A 17387-nucleotide genomic window follows, 5' to 3' on the forward strand; every position below is an offset into this window, starting at 1 on the left:
GGGTGGACGCGGCCATGGCGGGGGCGGTGGGGCTGCAGGAGGGAGTGTGTGTGAGTGTGTGTGTGTGTGTGTGTGTGTGTGTGTGAGTGTGAGGAGCTCCGGCTGTCTGTCAGCTTTTATACCTCCCGGCTGCGTGTTGTCCCAGCCAACGGCTGACACGCCTCCTTCCTTGTTGGTCTGAGAGCTGCTTGCAGGGTAAGCCCTCATTAGCGCTGCTTTATTTTCTACGATTGGATTTTACTCAGTCGTCTTGTGAGTCTGTTGCAGGACTCTGTTTTCCCACATGTTCATTGTTTGGTTCCAGAAAACTTGTGGAAAATATTTGAGGCAGGTTTTGCTGAGTGAGGTTAGAGGGGAGCCCTTCTCCAAAGTGATGAATTCTGGTTACAGCTCCCCTGTTTGGAACTGCTTTAAATATTTTTAAATTGCTTTGAAGTCTGATAAAGTGCAACTCACCTTATAAAATGCAGAGGACTGGCTCATAGAAAGCTAAGTACCCACCCTGTGCCTGTGTCAGGAGCAGTGTTTCCATGCCCCCAGACAGGCTCAGTCTCAGCTCCTCTTCGTCCTCCATGACTAACTCAGAGGCCCCTTGTTACATTTCAAGATACATTCTGGACTTCTTTTTTCCATTTTCATTTGGCTATGTTAGAAGATCAAAAACATTTTTATATGTGGTGGTCGGTTTTATATTTTAGGACTTTTTTCATGTCTGAAATGCAGCAATTTATGATAGTTTGGCTGGGTATAGAATTCAGATTTTTAACTGCTTGTTTCCTGAAAGCCTCAAAGGTACGTTTCCATTCTCTTGTGCTGCCATTGTTTATTCACCTTTTATCTCTCTCTTTTGTTTTATACTTGAGGAGCACTTGGTTTTCTTTTTATTGTAGTTCTGAACTTTGTATGGTTGGAACTCATCGAGCATTTCAGTGCGAAGGCTCACTTCAGGAAATGTTTGTGTACAACTGAAAAAAATATCTCATCTTTCCTTGTCTCTCTTTTTGTGCTCCAGTTAGACATCAGACCTTCTGGAACCAGCCATTTAAAAAAAATTTTAATGTTTATTTATTTTTGAGAGAGATAGAGACAAAAAATGAGCAGGGGAGGGAAAGAGAGAGATACACACACACACACACACACACACACACACACACACAATCAAAAATATGCTCCAGGCTCTGAGTTGTCAACGCAGAGCCTGACACAGGCTCAAACTTGTGAACCAGGAGATCATGACCTGAGCCAAAGTTGGACGCTTAACTGACTGAGCCACACAGGCACCCCTGGAACCAGCCTTTCTATCTCTCAACTTTTCTCTCATTTTCCTTATGTTTCTCATTTGCCCTCTTGACTCTCTTGGTTTTATGTTTTGGACCACGTTTCAGTCTTTAGCCATTTCTAGCCTATTATTTGGCATTATTTACAAGCTTACAGTTTTCAAACATCATCACCTGATTATTTCTTGTTCATAGCAGCTTGATTTCATCTTGTGATGTGAAGGAGATGTGTTCTCCACAACTCTGATTACGGTACAGGTGTCTCCATGCTTTCCACCAAGTCTTACACGTCTATTTCATTGGACATCAGGCAAGGCCTGCTCAATGGTGTCAGTTCATTTGATTTTATGAATGAAAAACTTCTGGGGCATTGAGGTCCTGTTCCAATTTATATACAAATGTTTCCATCTGCGTCTCTTTTCTACAAACATAAAAAAATCCCGAGCTTCCTTCTTGCTTTTATACTATTTTGATTTAGTTTTCCTTATAATGTTTGAGATATCCTTTCTGTAGGCCTTCTAGGGGTTGTGAGAGAACCATGCATTTAATCCACTCCCCTGAACGGAAGAATGCAGTGTTGCTATGGGAAATACGAATAACCACCTGGTACTACAGGGTGTTCCGGTGCTTTCCTGTGTAGACACACACAGTCACGGTGGGCAGCTTCCGAGGTCAGCCACTGTGTGAAGTGCCCCTCGGGGACCCACTTTCACAGATGGAAAAATGCTGGAGAAGTGAACCATTCAATGGTGGGTGGGAAGTTCAAGAGCCCACAATTCCGGATACATCTCTCATGCCCCCTGGTCAAGCCCCCAGGCCTGGCCCCCAAAGCCTGGGGTTTTGTGAGTGGGAATGGGGAGGGAACGCGGGCTTGAAGCCAGTGGAGTCGGGGGAGGCTGACGCTGGCTTTGGGGACAGGCCCTGGTGCCAGTTTGATGACTTCTACTCTGCCCACAGCTGCCTCTGGGGTCCGGCTCAGTCTAGCAGGTGTTGGGGCTCATCCTCCTCTTCTGCTTCTGATTTGTGGCGCACGTCCCTATGTGTGATGCCCTTTCCCTTGGCCCATACACTGCCTGCTTCTCCCTTCTCTGGACGGTCACAGCATCATTCAACTGCCCCTACTTCAACCACACCTCCTGAGGGTTGCCGGCGCCCTGACCCAGGTCCGGACCCCTCTCTGAGACGGGCCACTGTGGGTCGGGGGCCTCAGGCTGGTGCCGGCGGGCCAGGGTCAGTGGGAGATCGAACGATCACATGATTTCTGAAAATAGGAAGAAAAGCTCTGGGCATCTGAGCGGGGACAGAAGGGCAGCGAGCTGGGTCCTGGCTCGCAAGCACGGAGGTGCCAGCAGTGAGCGAGAGTCCAGAAGGCTGTGTCGCAGACAGCCACGTGAGTGGCAAGGGATTCACGTTTCGTGTCTTCCTTTCCAAGCGCATGCGTTCTGTTTATTTTGCTGTCATGGCACCAGCTGGGATGCCTGGTACAGCCCGAGCCCCTGGCAGCAGGCCCTCCTGCCTCACTCCAGGGGGGAACCAGAGTGCGTGATGGAGCGTGTGGCCAGGCCGACGTTCATGGCTTTGTGGTGGAATTTGGTTGAACTTACGTGGTTTCTTTGTCTTCCCAGTTTGCCAAGAGTTTTGCTTTGGGCTTTTGAGTAAAGAATGAGTCAGATTGTGTGTGTATGTGTTCATCTGTTGGGAGGAATTCTAACGGCTTTTCTGCTCCCACTCTCCAGCATCGTTGATCATATTTCTAACTTGCATTCGGACATTGACTCAACTTTTTACTCTTGTCGGGCAGCTCCGTATTGGGTGAGCTAACACTTTGGAATTTCTTACTTTGTATTCTTAGGTGAGCCTGGGTTACAGTCAGTTTCTCTGTCTCCCTCCCTCTAGAGAGAGGTTTTGGCATCAGAGTTTTACCAGGCGTGTTAAATAAACCCAGAAGACTTCTGGCTTTTTCTAAGCTCTGCAATGTTGTGAATGTAACAGGAAAGGCCTCTGTGTTGAAGGCTGGCGGTAGGCAACCTTACCGAGTCTATGCCTTTTGAAGATCAGACCTTTACATATCTTTTCAAGATCTTCTTTAGATATCGTTGTATTACAATTTTCATCTTGTTAGTCAATACAGGCAACTTATAATTTCTAGAACTTGGTATATTTCATTTACATTTTCTTTTTTTAATGTTTGTTTATTTTTGAGAGAGAGGGAGAGAGAAGGGGGAGGAGGGGCAGAGAGAGAGGGAGACACAGAATCTGAAGCGGCTCCAGGCTCTGAGCTGTCAGCACAGAGCCCGACGTGGGGCTTCAACTTACGAATCATGAGATCCTGACCTGAGCCGAAGTCGGACGCTTAACTAACGGAGCCCCCCAGGCACCCCTTCATTTACATTTTCTAATTTTAGGATAAATATACTCATATACTACTTTTTTTATGCTTAGAAACAAATATCTCTGGATCGGTGAGCGTATTCTTCTGTCCATTTTAAAGTTTATTGTTAGTAAACTTGCCAGAACTTGTAACATTTTACTGATACTTTTATTAAAATTTGTTTTCATGTTTATTTTAGAGAGAGAGAGCAAGGGCACAAGCAGGGGAGGGACAGAGAGAGAGGGAGAGAGAACCTCAAGCAGGCTCTGTACTGTCAGTGCAGAGCCTGACATAGGCTCGATCTCACGACCCTGGGATCATGACCTGAGCCCAAATCAAGAGTCAGACGCTCAACCGACTGAGCCACTCCTACTCTTTCTTAATTTGTTTTTTGAGGGACACCTGTGTGGCTCAGTTGGTTAAGTGTCAGCTCAGGTCTGATCTCACTGTTTGAGTTCAAGCCCCGCGTACGGGCTCTGTGCTGACAGCTCAGAGCCTGGAGCCCACTTAAGACTGTGTCTCCCTCTCTCTCTGTCCCCCACACACACTCACACACTCTCTCTCTCTCAAAAATAAACATTAAAAAATAAATTTAAAAAAATTTTGCTTTTTCAAGTATTTTTTTCTAGAGTGTTGAGGGGAACACTTAACCTCTGTCCCGGAAGCCACGCACCAGGGGAGGTGAGGCTTTGTCAGTAATACTGTTCCACACGCTCTTGTTTAGGCAACTGTGTTTTCGGGGCTGTCCTACCACCACCGTAAGGCCAGGCCTCCCTAGGAAAGGCTCGACAGACTGCAGGCGGGTGAGTTTCTGCTTCGGAGGTCACGGATGGTGGTGTCACAGCAGGTGCCTCGGGATTCCCTCTGGGTCCCAGGCACAGATAGTGTCCGTGAACGTTCTGTGGACACGTGAAGAGCCCGGGCCATTTCCGTCTTGCCGGAGATCGCTGAGCAGAAGTTTAGGAGGTTCATGGGCAGTGAACTTTCCGGGCTCCTGTTGTTTAAAAGCCGTCCTCTGTGGTGAGTGGGGCAGGGCCAGAGGTTCCTCTATTTTCTAGTCTTTTCTCTTGCTAGAACCTTGTAGAAACGTCCCCCTCCTGGCCCCTGCCACCTCGGATTACCGTAATGTTTTCATCGCCTCGTTTCATCTTGCTGCTCACAGCATCTTCTGGCTCCAGGCACGTTTGTGCAACTTTTATGCCATGACTTTCTTCCGTGACGGGGGTTCGATCCTTCCCCTTCCACTCTGCTCGGGGCCACGGATGCTGGCCGGCTGCGTTTGCCCTCCTCGTGTCCTGAGCTCTTCGGACCTTCCTCGCTCTGTCCTTCTGAATCGCATTCTGTGCAGATCCTTCCAGAATTAGCTTTTACCCACACGCTCTACTGCACACACTCTTATGTCTCCTTTTATCTGGAGTGTCGTGCTTTTAGCTTCCAAGAAGTCCCAAGTATTTCCGTCCTTCTTCCCTCCCTCCCTCCCTCCGTCCGTCAGTCTGTCTGTCTGTCTTTCTGTCTTTCATAAGCATCCTGTTCTTACTTTAGGAAGTGATTTGCTTCTCTTCCACACTTAGCTTTCCTTACGTGTTTGGAGACCTTCGGTGTTCCCGTGTTTACGCGAGGCTCTGGAGAGCCGGGTATTCGTTGGCGGTATGTGCTCTGCACAAGCAAACGTCTCCTTCTTCGTGCAGAGCTGACGGCTGGGGCTCTGAGGAGCGGAGGGAGTGTCCTATCTTCCGGAAGTTTCTAAGAGTGCTTCGTGTTTCTCTCCAACCCTCAACCGGGATGGGAGCCTCCAGGCCACCCCGCCCCGTGTGGTTCCTCTTTCGCTACTGCTCTGCGTCAGCCGGACGCACCGGGGCCGCGCGATGCAGGGCTGCAATCCAGGAGTCCCTGGCCCAGGGGTCACACACAGTCTGTCCTCAGGTCAGCCCCTGACGCCCCCACCTCGGGCCGCTCCAGGTCCTCGGAGGAAAGCCACTGCGACAGTCTGCTGACACCTGCCGTACTTCCTGTCGAGTTTTAGAGTCAACCTGCGCTTTCCGCTCAGACTTTCCCAGAAGACCTTTTAAGGGTTTGGTCCCTGGGTGGCCCTCCTCGGTTTTCTCTCCCTGCCCGGGACTCACTGATTCTCATTTGGATGCAGGGGAAATGGCAGTGTTCGTCAGCAAACCGGTCCAAACTGGAAATGGAACGAGGTTTTGTGCGTGTGTGTTTTAAGTTTATTTATTTATTTATTTTGAGAGAGAGAGAGAGAGAGAGAGTGAGCGCATGTGAGGAGGGGAGAAAGAGAGAGAGAGAGGGAGAGAGAGAATCCCAAGCAGGCTCCGCACTGCCAGTGCAGATCTCCACGTGGGGCTTGAACTCACGAACCGTGGGATTGGGACCTGAGCCGCAATCAAGAGTCTGACCCTGAACTGACTGAGCCCCCAGGCACCCTGAGGCTTTGTGTTTTTGACAGACTTCTTCTATATATGTGGCTCACCTGCCACCGTGTTCACCTACTCTGGGTGTATGGTCCGTGGTTTTGTTGTGTTCGCAGAGTTGTGCCGCCACCTCCACGCCTTAATTTTGGAGCCTTTTCACCACCCCTCCCCCTCAAATGTAGGGACTGTGATGGTTACCAGTCGCTACCTCTGCCTTCCCCAGCCCCCAGCAACCTCCAGTCGCTTTCCGTCCCTGGATTGTCCTACTCTGGACATTTCTGATGAATGGGAACCCACGACACGTGGCCTTTTGCGTCTGGCTCTCGCACTCAGGCCCAGCCGTGCCGGGGTGGACGGTGCTTCCCTCCTGTTGAGACTCCGTCGCGTGGCCCGGCCACATTTTGTGTGACCTCTTCCGCTGGTGGACATTCGGGTCGTTTCCACTTTTGGTTACTGTGCGTCAGGCTGCCTCGAACGCCGTGTCCGGATTTTGCCGGCACACCTGTTCTCCGTCTTCAGGGAAGGCGCTGGGAGGTGGGCCTGCTGGGTCACGTTGTGACTCTCGGGAACACGTTTGGAACTTTCTTTCTCCAGCCTGTGCCTGGGACCCAGGTTCAGACGGGGCAGAAGGACACTGCAGTGGGGCATCCCCGAGGGCGGCTGACACGTCCCCCTGGCGCGCTCCCGGGGGACCAGGGCAGGCTGGGCCACGCTGGCTGTGACAGTGGCATAGGACCAAGTAGAAGAGGAGGGGGAGGGAGCCCCGGGCCCTCTGCTGCCATCCGCTCCCCCTGCGGTGGCCAGAGGACACAGAGCCCGGAGGCTCAGGCCGTGTGGGAGCAGAAAAGCCAGACTCTCTGCTGCCTCAGGCCCTCACTGTGTCCCTCCCTAGGGAACTGGCCGTGCTACCAGGAAGGCGGGCCAGCCTGTGTCACCTTGGCCTCTAGCTCTGGGGGTGCCTGTCCTAGGGGGCGGCCTCAGGGAGGAGCAGGGGGGCAGCCGTATGAGATGGGACAGCTCAGCCCGCTGTGCGTGCCTAGCCACCTGGCCGGCTGTCCTCCGTGCCTACTTGCTCGGTCCGTGTGCTTGGGATCCCGGACCGCGTGTCCCGTGGGGCGCCCTGGAGGGGGCCTGAGCCCCAGCCCGAGGGGCGGCGGGCAGAAGCCAAGCGGCCATTTGGAGAGGCCGGGCAGACCTCGGGGTGCGGGAAGGGCAGCCTGGGGGGCAGTACGTATGAGTCCTGCTCCCCCACCCCCCGCCCCACCACCAGAGACGTGGGCATCTTCCCACTTACCTGGGATGTGGGCCTCAGGGGCCCGGTGCAGTGGGGGTGGGGGGGTGGGGGGCCGGGGCTTAGGGAACAGCGGATGTGGGAGCATCAGACCAGGTGTCGGAATCCAGGAAATGGTCAGGAGGCAACCGGGAGGAGGCCGCACAGGGGCTGGCGTCCTCAGTCGGTGAGCACCGTACCCCCGCCGGCCGTGCCTGAGAGCCACGGTGGGGGCTTCTTCATCCTGGTGTGGGGTGGGGACAGGCCAGAGGAGAGGCTGCTGGGTGTGGGCAGCCAGCGAGCTGGAAGGGGGAGTGTGGCTCAGGCGCCCGTGGCTGCTGACGGCGTGGGGGTGGGCGTCCACTGTGTCCCACGAACCTCGGTCTTGGTTAGAGAGACAGCTTTTCTGAGATGGACCCGGGGGCCACGTGCTGGGGCCGGGGGTCCCCTAGGGCCCACGGGGGCCTGGCCTGCGGGGTTCCCAGAAGCCAGCACCAAGTGTCCACCTTCACCCTGACCCTAGTGTGTCCACAGAAAGACAGGAGGTCGGCAGGAGTCAGAGGTGGCTTTATTAGGACTCAGAGGTGATGTCACTGCTGGGGTGGGGCCAGGTCTGCTGGGGGACAAGGAACACCCCAGAGCTCATGGGGCTGGTGCCGCTGGGTGCCCTTGTGCAACTGGGGTCAGGGCAGATGTGGTGAGCATCCCAGGTCTCTGAATAAGCGGCCAGGCCAGGAGGAGGGGCTCTCCTTGCCCTGGTGCTTGTGCAAGCCACAGGGGGCACAGCTGGCTTGAGGTCAGCGTCCTGCCGGGAGAGGACCCTGGGCGATGTCTAGGAAGGCTCAGCAGCAGGACTGGCCTGAGGTGGGGCCACAGCAGGCAGGGCGGGGGCACACCGCGGGGCGGCAGAGCAGGGACACGCAGGAGGCAGGGCGGCAGCAGCTGGACCGGCAGGAGGAGGCAGGGGCGCAGCAGGCGGGCCTGCACGCGGGGCGGCAGAGCAGGGACACGCAGGAGGAGGGTCTGCAGCAGGGGCTGGGCTGGCAGCATGAAGAGGTTGTGCAGGGGGAGTCCTCGCAGCAGACAGCGGTGCAGCACACGGGCTTGCAGTAGACAGGGGTGCAGCAGACGGGCTTGCAGCAGACAGGGGTGCAGCAGACGGGCTTGCAGCAGTCTTCCTGGCAGGGGGAGGAGGTGCAGCAGGACGGCTGGCAACATGAAGAGGTTGTGCAGGGGGAGTCCTCGCAGCACACAGGGGTGCAGGAAAAGAGCTTGCAGCAGACAGGGGTGCAGCAGGTGGGCCTGCACACGGGGCGGCAGAGCAGGGACACACAGGAGGAGGGTCTGCAGCAGGAGGAGGCTGAGCAGGGGGAGTCCTCGCAGCACACAGGGGTGCAGCAGACGGGCTTGCAGCACACAGGGGTGCAGCACACGGGCTTGCAGCACGCAGGGGTGCAGCAGACGGGCTTGCAGCACGCAGGGGTGCAGCAGTCTCCCTGGCAGGGGGAGGAGGGGCCGCACAGGAGGGTCAGGCAGGGGGCCGGGGCGCAGCACGGGGGCTCGCAGCAGCTCTCTGGGCAGTCGTCCACCTGCCAGGAGGAGTCGGGGCAGGAGTCCGAGGCCCCGGGCAGGCAGACGCGGCTGCCATAGCTCAGGTCGCTGGAGCAGGCGGACAGGGTGGACGCGGCCATGGCGGGGGCGGTGGGGCTGCAGGAGGGAGTGGGCGTGGGTGTGTGTGCGAGTGTGTGTGTGTGAGTGTGTGAGGAGCTCCGGCTGTCTGTCGGCTTTTATACCTCTCAGGTGTGTGTTGTCCCAGCCGACGGCTCACATGTCTCCTTCCTTGTTGGTGTTTTGGGCTGTGAGGACTGTCATTAGGGCCTATTCTGTTGTCGTGTCATGATCTTGCCTCAGCTTGTAAACCTAGGACAGCGCTCGTCAGGGCTGGTTGTCCCTGGCATGAGCCTGGTTCCCCTGGGACACGTGCAGGGAAGGCATAGCCTCTCTGCGGCTGACTCCGCGGCTCCCACCTGGCCGGTCATGTGCCGGGGTCCCAGGTGATGGCTCTGGGCTCATGTGCTGTGCTCCTGTGGACCCAGCCTGGACCTGACCTGGAGCAGCTGGCCTGACCCATGATTGGAAAAAAGAGGACAGAGCTGCATGTTGTAGGGCACAGGCAATGTGGGACTGATCCTTCTGAGTGGGCTTATAACTTCTGTGGTCCCGATGTCAGCCATGGCCAGCAAGGAGGGGGACGTCCTCAGACAGGACTGGACCTCCCTTCCCCAAGGAGGAGCTGGAATGTCCCAGGAGGCCTACACTCCCTAGGTCATTAGGAGGAGCAGATTCAGGGACTGACCTTTGGTTCCGAAATCTCGTTCCCCCGAGCCTGTGGTCAGTGGTCCTGGCAGAGGCAGGTCCCCGCTTGGGGCCTGAGGGTGGGGTGAGATTTAATCTGGAGGAGTGGGCGTGGAGCAAGGGTGATATGGGGACCGTCCATCCAGGACCCTCCATCATTGCTGTATTTCAAAATTCAAAGGGAATCTTTTTGGAATACAAATTAAGGATGTTGAACTATAAAAAATGTTGACAATGTGCCTGATGGATGAAGGTCAATGAAATTGATAAAGTCCTCACAATGAAAGCAGGAGAGGGTACGAACGAGTCACACACAACGTTCAAGACATCCAAATTTCCACTAAGCACATGGCAACTACTTGAGTTTAGTAATAATCAAATGTTCTCAAAGTAAAACAAAATGTCCTACCTGTGAGCTCAACAAGATTTACAACGTTGATCACTTCCTGTGCTGCTGAGTGTGGGGGCTCACTCCCAGAAGCCCCTAGCAGGCATGATTTTTACAAACAGAACCCATAATATATAAAATTTATGATCGTATCCATTTTATTTTATTTTTAAAAATTTTTTAAATGTTTTTTATTTTATTTTTGAGACAGAGAGAGACAGAGCATGAATGGGGGAGGGTCAGAGAGAGGGAGACACAGAATCCGAAACAGGCTCCAGGCTCCGAGCTGTCAGCACAGAGCCCGACGCGGGGCTCAAACCCACGGACCGCGAAATCGTGACCTGAGCCGAAGTCGGACGCTCAACCGACTGAGCCACCCGGGCACCCTAGATCATATCCATTTTAAAGTGCACAAGTCAGTGGCATTTAGCGGAGTCACAATGTTGTGCAACCCCGACCACCCTCTACTTCCAGAACATTCTCATCAATCCAGAAGGAAATCCCGCACTATCTCGGAGCCCCCCTCCCAGCCCCCGTCCGTCACTAATCTGCTCTTGTCTCTATGGCTTTGCCTGTCCCACACATTCCACAAACAAGGAATCCCGCAGCACGTGGCCTCTTGTGTCCGGCTACTTTCACTGAAAATCATGTTCTCCAGGTTCGTCCGCGTTGTAGCAGGTGTCCCTGCTCCGCTCCTGTTCATGGCTGAGTAATATTCCACCAAACGGGGAGACCGCATTGTACTTACCCGTTCGTCAGTCAGTGGACATTTGGTCGTTTCCACCTCTTGGCTGTCGTGAACAGTGATGCCGTGGACATTTTCGTGCAAGTTTTTGTTGGAATAGCTCTTTTCGGTTCTCTTGGGCGTATATACCTAGCAGTGGGATTGCTGGGGCAGATGGTCACTCTGTGTCTACCTTTCGACGAACCGCCAGACCACTTTCCACCGCAGCCGCGCCATTTTACATTCCCAGCAGTGAGGTGCGAGGCCCCAGTTCCTCCGCGGGCTCCCCAACACCGGTTCCATTGTGTTCGGCATGAAAAACATTGGAGCCATCTTAGTGGGCGTGAAGTGGCATCTTCTTGTGGTTTGGACGCGCATTTCCCCGATGACCAATGACACGGGCTTCCTTTTGAGTGCTTGTTGGCCATTTGAATATCTTCTGTGGAGAAATGTCTAGTGCTTTGCCCATTTTTAATTGGGTTATCTATCGTTTTATTGTTGAGTTATAAGAGTTTGTTATGTATTCTGGATATTAAACCCTTATCAGAATTATGATTTGCGAATATTTTCCCTCATTTGCAGGCTGCCTTTCACTCTCTTGATAGTGTCCTTCAATGTACAAAACTTTAACTTTTGATGAAATCCAATCTATCTATGTGTTCATTTGTTTGGTGTCATAACCCAAAAAACCATTGCCAAATCTAAGGTCATGCAGATTTACCCCTATGTTTCCTTCCAAGAGTTTCATGATGTCAGCTCTTATATTTAGGTCTTTGATGCTTGAGTTACTTTTTATATATGGTGTGAGGTAGGGTTCAACTTTATTCTTTTGCATGTGGATGTCCAGTTGTCCCAGCACCATTTGAAGAGACTATTCTTTCCCCACTAAATGATACTGATACCCTTGTTGAAAATAAATTGACCATAGAAATCCACTTATTTCTAGACTTTCAATTTTATTCCATTAACCTATATATATGTAAATCATTATGCCAGTACCACTGTTTTGATTACCATAGCTTTGTAGTAAGTTTTATTTCTCCTTTCTAATTTGGATATATTTTATCTTGTTTTCTTACTGAACTGTTCTGGCTAGAACTTCCAGTACAGTATTGAATAGAAGTGGTGAAAGTGGGCCTCCTTGCCTGTTCCTGGCTTAGGGGACGGCTTTCAGTCTTTTGCCATGGTGGCTGATGTTTGCTGTGGGTTTTTCATCTGCCCTCTTATTATTTTGAGGAAGTTATTTTCTCACAGTCTGTTGAGGGTTTTATTATGAGAGGGTGTTGCCTCTTGTCAAATGCTTTTTCTGTATCAGTTGAGATGATCGACTAATGTCGTTTTGCCAATGTCGTGCATTACTCTGGTTTTCATGCGTTGCATCACTCTTGCATTCCTGGGATAAACCCACTTGGTTATGGTGTATGATTCTCTTAAAATGCTGCCAGATTTTGTTTGATTGTATTTTGTGGAAGTTTTTAAAATCTTTATCTGTAAAGATTATTGATCTGTAGGTTTATTTTGTTGTCTTTGTCTGGCTTTGATATCAGGACCTCACAGAATGATTTAGAAAGTTTCCCTCATTTTCTGTTTTTTGGAGGAATTTGAGAAAGTTTAGTGTTAATTGTTTTATAACTGTTTAGCACAAGTCATCACGAAATCATCTGGTCCTGGGCTTTACTTTTAGGGGAGGTTTTCAATGACAGTGTTATCTTGTTACTTGTTTTATGTCTGTTCCAGTTTGTCTATTTCTTCTTAAGTCAGTTCACTCACTTGAGATTCAAAGATACAAATACATTGAAAAGAAAGGATGGAAAAAGATATTTCATGCAAATAGTAACCAAAAGAGAGCTGGATGGCTATAATAAAATCAGACAAAATATACTTTCAGTCAAATATTGTTGTAAGAGACAAAAGGACATCAAATATTGATAGGGGCACCTGGGTGGCTCAGTCAGTTAAGCATCCAACTTCAGCTCTGGTCGTGATCTCACAGTTCATGGGTTCAAGCCCCACATTGGGCTCTGTGCTGGCAGCTTGGAGCCTGGATCCTGCTTCAGATTTTGTGTCTCCCTCTCTCTCTGCCCCTCCCCAGCTTATACTCTGTCTCTGTTTCTCAAAAATAAATAAAGCATTAAAAAATATTGATAGAAGTGTCAATATATCAAGAAGATATGACAATTATAAACACATATTCACCCGGTAGCAGGCCCCTAAAGTATACGAAGCAAAAATTACAGAATTGGAGAAATAGTTTCAGTTCTACAACAATAGTTGGAGACTTCAATAAGTCATATCCACTAATTAAAAAAATGACATAATAGAACAACTAGATCAAAGATCAATAATGAAATGAAGGCTATAAACCAACTAAATCCATGACATATACAAGACATTTAACTCAACAACAGCAGAATGCATATTCTTCTCAAGTGCCCATGGAACATTTTCCAGATTAGACCATATGTTAGGACACAGAACAAATCTTAGTAAATTTTAAAAGACTGAAATCATACAAAGCATCTTCTCTGACCACAGTGAAAAGAAACCAATAACAGAAGAAAGATAGGAAAATTCACAAATATATGGAAATTAAACAACACACAGGGAAACAATTAATGGGTCAAAGAAGAAATCACAGGAGAAGTTAGAACATACCTTGGGATGAAAACACAATAAACCGGTACTTACAGGATGCAGCAGAAACAGTGCTCAGAGGCGGATTCATAGCCATCAACTATTAATTTAAAAAGAAGAAACATTTAAATCCATAACCTGACTTTACATCTTAAGGAACTAGAAAAAGAAGAGCAGGCTAAACCCAAAGCTGGCAGAGGAAGGAAACAAAGCACAGATTAATGACATAGAGGGGTAGGAAAACCACAGAAAGAATCCATGAACCCAAAAGTTGGTTCTTTGAAAAGAGCAACAGAATGAACAAACCTTTAGTTAGACTAAGAAAAAAAAAGAGAAGAGACTCAGATTAAAGAAAAATGGGGACATCACTGCTGACCTTACAAAAAGAAGAGTACGGTGAACCACTCGACACCAAGGAATTAGATGCAACACACAAACCCTTATAAACACACCCACTACCCAGTCCGACACCCTTGCTAGAGTTCTTCATCCCTAACTATGTCTCCAAGTTTAGTTCCCTTTTATTTCAGCCCAAACGGTCATTTCTTGTGGGGCAGATATATCCACTAATAATGAGCTCTTTTAACTTTCATTTACCTGGAAGTGTCTTAATCTGTCCTTCATTTGGAAAGTGTATGTCTAACATGGGCTTCTTGGTTGGTGGTCTTTTCGGGACTTTAAACACATCATCCCACTGCCGCCTCGCCTCGCATTTCTGATGAGGAATTGGCTATTATTATTCCCACTTGCTGCTTTTAAGATTCTCTTTGCCTTTACCTTTGGATAGTTTGGTGATAATGCATCTTGCTGTGGATGTCTCTGAATTTATTCTACTTGGAGTCCTTTGAGCTTCCTGTATGTGTAGCTTCCTATGTTTCTTTAAATTTGGGAAGGTTTTGGCCATTATTTCTTCAGAATTTTTCCTGCTCCTTTCTCTCTCTTCTTTCTTTTGGAGATTCCTGTCAAGTGTATGTTGGTCTACTTGAAGGTGTCCCCACAGATCTTGTAGTCTCTGTTCATTTATCTTTATTCCTTTTCCCCATCTACTCCTCATACAGGAGTATTTCAACTGGACTGTCTTCGTATTTACTAATCCTTTCTTCTCCTGATCACATGTGTAACTGAGCCCTGCTGGTGAAGCTATTGGTTCAGTTATTGTGACTCATTCAATGACCCTAGAATTTCTTTTTGGTTCCTGTTTATACTTCTGTCTCTTTATTGACATTCTCAGTTTGATGAACATTATTCTCTTGGTTTCTCTTAGTTCTTTGTCCACGGTTTTCTTGAACTCCTAGAGTATATTAATAGTTTATTTAAAGGCTTTGTCCAAAAAGTTCAATCCCTGGGGTTTTTCAGGGACATTTTCTGCTAATTACTTTTTTCCCCTGTGAATGAGCCATCCTTTCTTCCTTCTTTGCACACTTCATAGTTTTTGTTGAAAACCAGAGATTTCCAATATTATAATGTAATCATTCCAGGTATCAGATTCTCTCCTTCCCTATAGTTTGTTGCTGCTGATTGTTGTGACCTGTCATTGTGTTTTGTTTAGTGAACCTTCTAAACTATTTTGTAACAACTATACTCTTTGTCAGGTGTGGTCACTGTTCCATTAGCTTAGTGGTCAGATAGTGGTTTGGCAGAGAGTTCCTTGAACACCTGGAACCAAACAGTATTTGCGTCCAGTCTTTGTGGCTGGGCTCTGCTTGTGTGTTGGGCCATGCCCACAACCCTGGGCTGGGCGTTTCCAGCTCTTCACCTCCACTTCCTGCGTTTCAGAGCGGGATGTGCAGCCAGCAGTGAGTGCGTGGGGCCTTCTCAGGTCCTTTCTGAGCATGGGCCCCTCGTGGGCATGTGGGGGGTCTTCTGGACTCGCGGCCATCTGTAGAAGCATTGAAAGCCCTGTTCCCCCAAGAATTTCATTCCCCAGGCTTTCTGTCCTCGGTGTTTTGCCACAACTGATACCCTTTCCCCGGGCGGCAAGGTGTTAAGTTGACAGACACTCTGTGTAGCTCCTTCTCTGCCTTGAAAGAGTTCCGAGTTAGGAGAAAGAAAGCCAAGCCTTTGGTGTGGGCGCCTCCAGAGGCCACTGCACAGACAACCACCCTTCTGGTAGAACAGGGGAACGGGCCCGCTCTCTCCCTCCAGCACCAGGCCCCTCACCGGGACCAAGTCCACCAGGCTGCAGTCGCTTTTGTCTTGATGAAGCATTCCCTTGGTTGTTGTAAACCTTCGGCCATTTCCCACGACCCAGATGAAATTGACTTCCACAGCTTTGCCAGTTTCTTCAGTGTCTGGGGCTGGGGAGCGGGCCCTTAGAGTTCCCTATTCCCGGTCTTTTCTGACATCACTCTCAGTAGGCACACTTTTCAAAAGTCCTTTTGAGGGCACTTGTTGACATCTCTCAGGATTTAAAATTGGCAAACGCTCTGACCTGGAAGTCACTTTGGAACTTAGGTGTGGTGAAAACGCACGCCAGTGCACACAGGCAAGTGGTGAGGACCTCACAGTGCGCTGTTTGTGATAATCAAAAGGAGAGAGACTTTAGATGCCCGTTCTCCTGTTTCTGCAAAAATAACAGACTCTTTTGAGAGAGAAAGAGAGAGAGCAGGAGAGAGGGGCAGAGGCAGAGAGAGAATCCCAAGCAGTCTCCACGCTCAGTGTGGAGCCTGACGTGGGGCTTGATCCCACAGCCCTGAGATCATGACCTGAGTGGAAATCCAGAGTCGGATGCCCAACCAACTGAGCCCCAGAGGCGCCCCTGTTTCTGCATAAATAAAATGGCATATCCACACTTTGGGAGGCTATATGTCTAGGCAAAAAGGAATAGTGAGAAGGTATTATTCTCTATCAAGTTAGCAAAGATAGAAAAACGTGGGCTCCCCCCTCCCCTGTGGGACAGCCCGTACCTGTGCCCACCCCCTGTGGGACGGAGCTGCTTCTACCCACGGCGGGTGGTGGTGTCTTTGTTCCCAGCCCAGGTGGTGCCCACAGATTTCCCCAAGAGCAAATCTTCATACCTGTGATGGTGGCCGGACAGCAGAGCGATGGCCCGAGGTAGACACGGCTGCCGAGTGTCACGTGCAAGAGCCCCCGGTCCCCCAGAGGTGGCGATCTGAGCCCCAGAGAAGAGTGGCAGAGGCCCTTGGGCGCTGGCTGGTGGCCACGTGCTTCCCCTGAGCCCCCATTCCCAGATGAGCTGTGGGTCTCTTCGTCAGCAGAACAGCCACGGGAAGCAGAGGGAGAGGGTGTCAGACATGTGAGGGTTCGCTGGGGGTTATTCTTCAGACGGGGAGTTGCATGGCCTGCCTGACCCCGGGGTTGTGTGGGACTGAGGGGGTCAGCTCCTCGCCTGTCAGGCCCCGAGTGCCCAGGAGGGTCCACGGTGTCTGCCTTTCAGGGCATCCTGGGGACACTTTGGGGGCATTTTCTGGGGGGGCTGCAGGTGTGGCTGGCTCAGGCCTGGAAGGAGTTCACGATGATGGATTCACTGGCTGTGAAAGGGAAAGGCTGGCGTGGCTTCTTCCTGAGTCGAGAGTGGCCTTGGGGCTCAGCAGTAAGCAGGGTCCTACAAGTGACGGCTTAAGTGACACGGGCAGGACCCCGAGGGGAAGCTCGTGGGCGCGTGGCCGGCTAGGCTGCAGGAGATCCCACGACCCCGGGAGAGGGCGGTGAGCAGGGACACAGCCCAAGGTCTTGGGGGGAGCTGGCTGGCAGCCTGTGGAGCCGCTGGTGTGGCACGTGGGGGCTGGGGGCTGGAGGGAGGTCAGCGTGGAGGTCGGGGCTGGTCTGGAGGCCACTTCCTTGGGCGGCCCTTAAATGGCGTCATGGCAGCCAGCCACACGGGTGCCTCTCTGCTGTGTTTTCCCAACTTTGTCCCGGGAGCATCTCTCTGTGGGACTCTCCTCTGGCTGTTATGAACATGTCTGCTTGGAGACCGGTTCTCCA

General features: G+C 50.9%; 1 protein-coding gene across 2 annotated transcripts in view; it reads right to left on the reverse strand.

The window, feature by feature from the left end:
• The window catches only part of LOC125920671 (keratin-associated protein 10-7-like), a 9896-nt gene extending 844 nt beyond the window's left edge, over positions 1 to 9052 (reverse strand). Inside the window, exons 1-2 of one of the 2 annotated variants that reach the window (XM_049627752.1) lie at positions 8427 to 9052; positions 8184 to 8381 (exon numbers count right to left, since the gene is read on the reverse strand). In XM_049627752.1, the coding sequence (XP_049483709.1) occupies positions 8184 to 8381; positions 8427 to 9032 (804 nt within the window). In that variant the 5' untranslated portion in view covers positions 9033 to 9052. Of the gene's footprint in view, positions 1 to 8183 lie in introns of those variants that run through there. The other variant, XM_049627750.1, reaches the window with a different exon arrangement.
• Positions 9053 to 17387: the final 8335 nt, after the last annotated feature.

This window comes from Panthera uncia, chromosome C2 (assembly GCF_023721935.1).
Source record: "Panthera uncia isolate 11264 chromosome C2, Puncia_PCG_1.0, whole genome shotgun sequence".
Taxonomy (NCBI): Eukaryota; Metazoa; Chordata; class Mammalia; order Carnivora; family Felidae; genus Panthera; species Panthera uncia.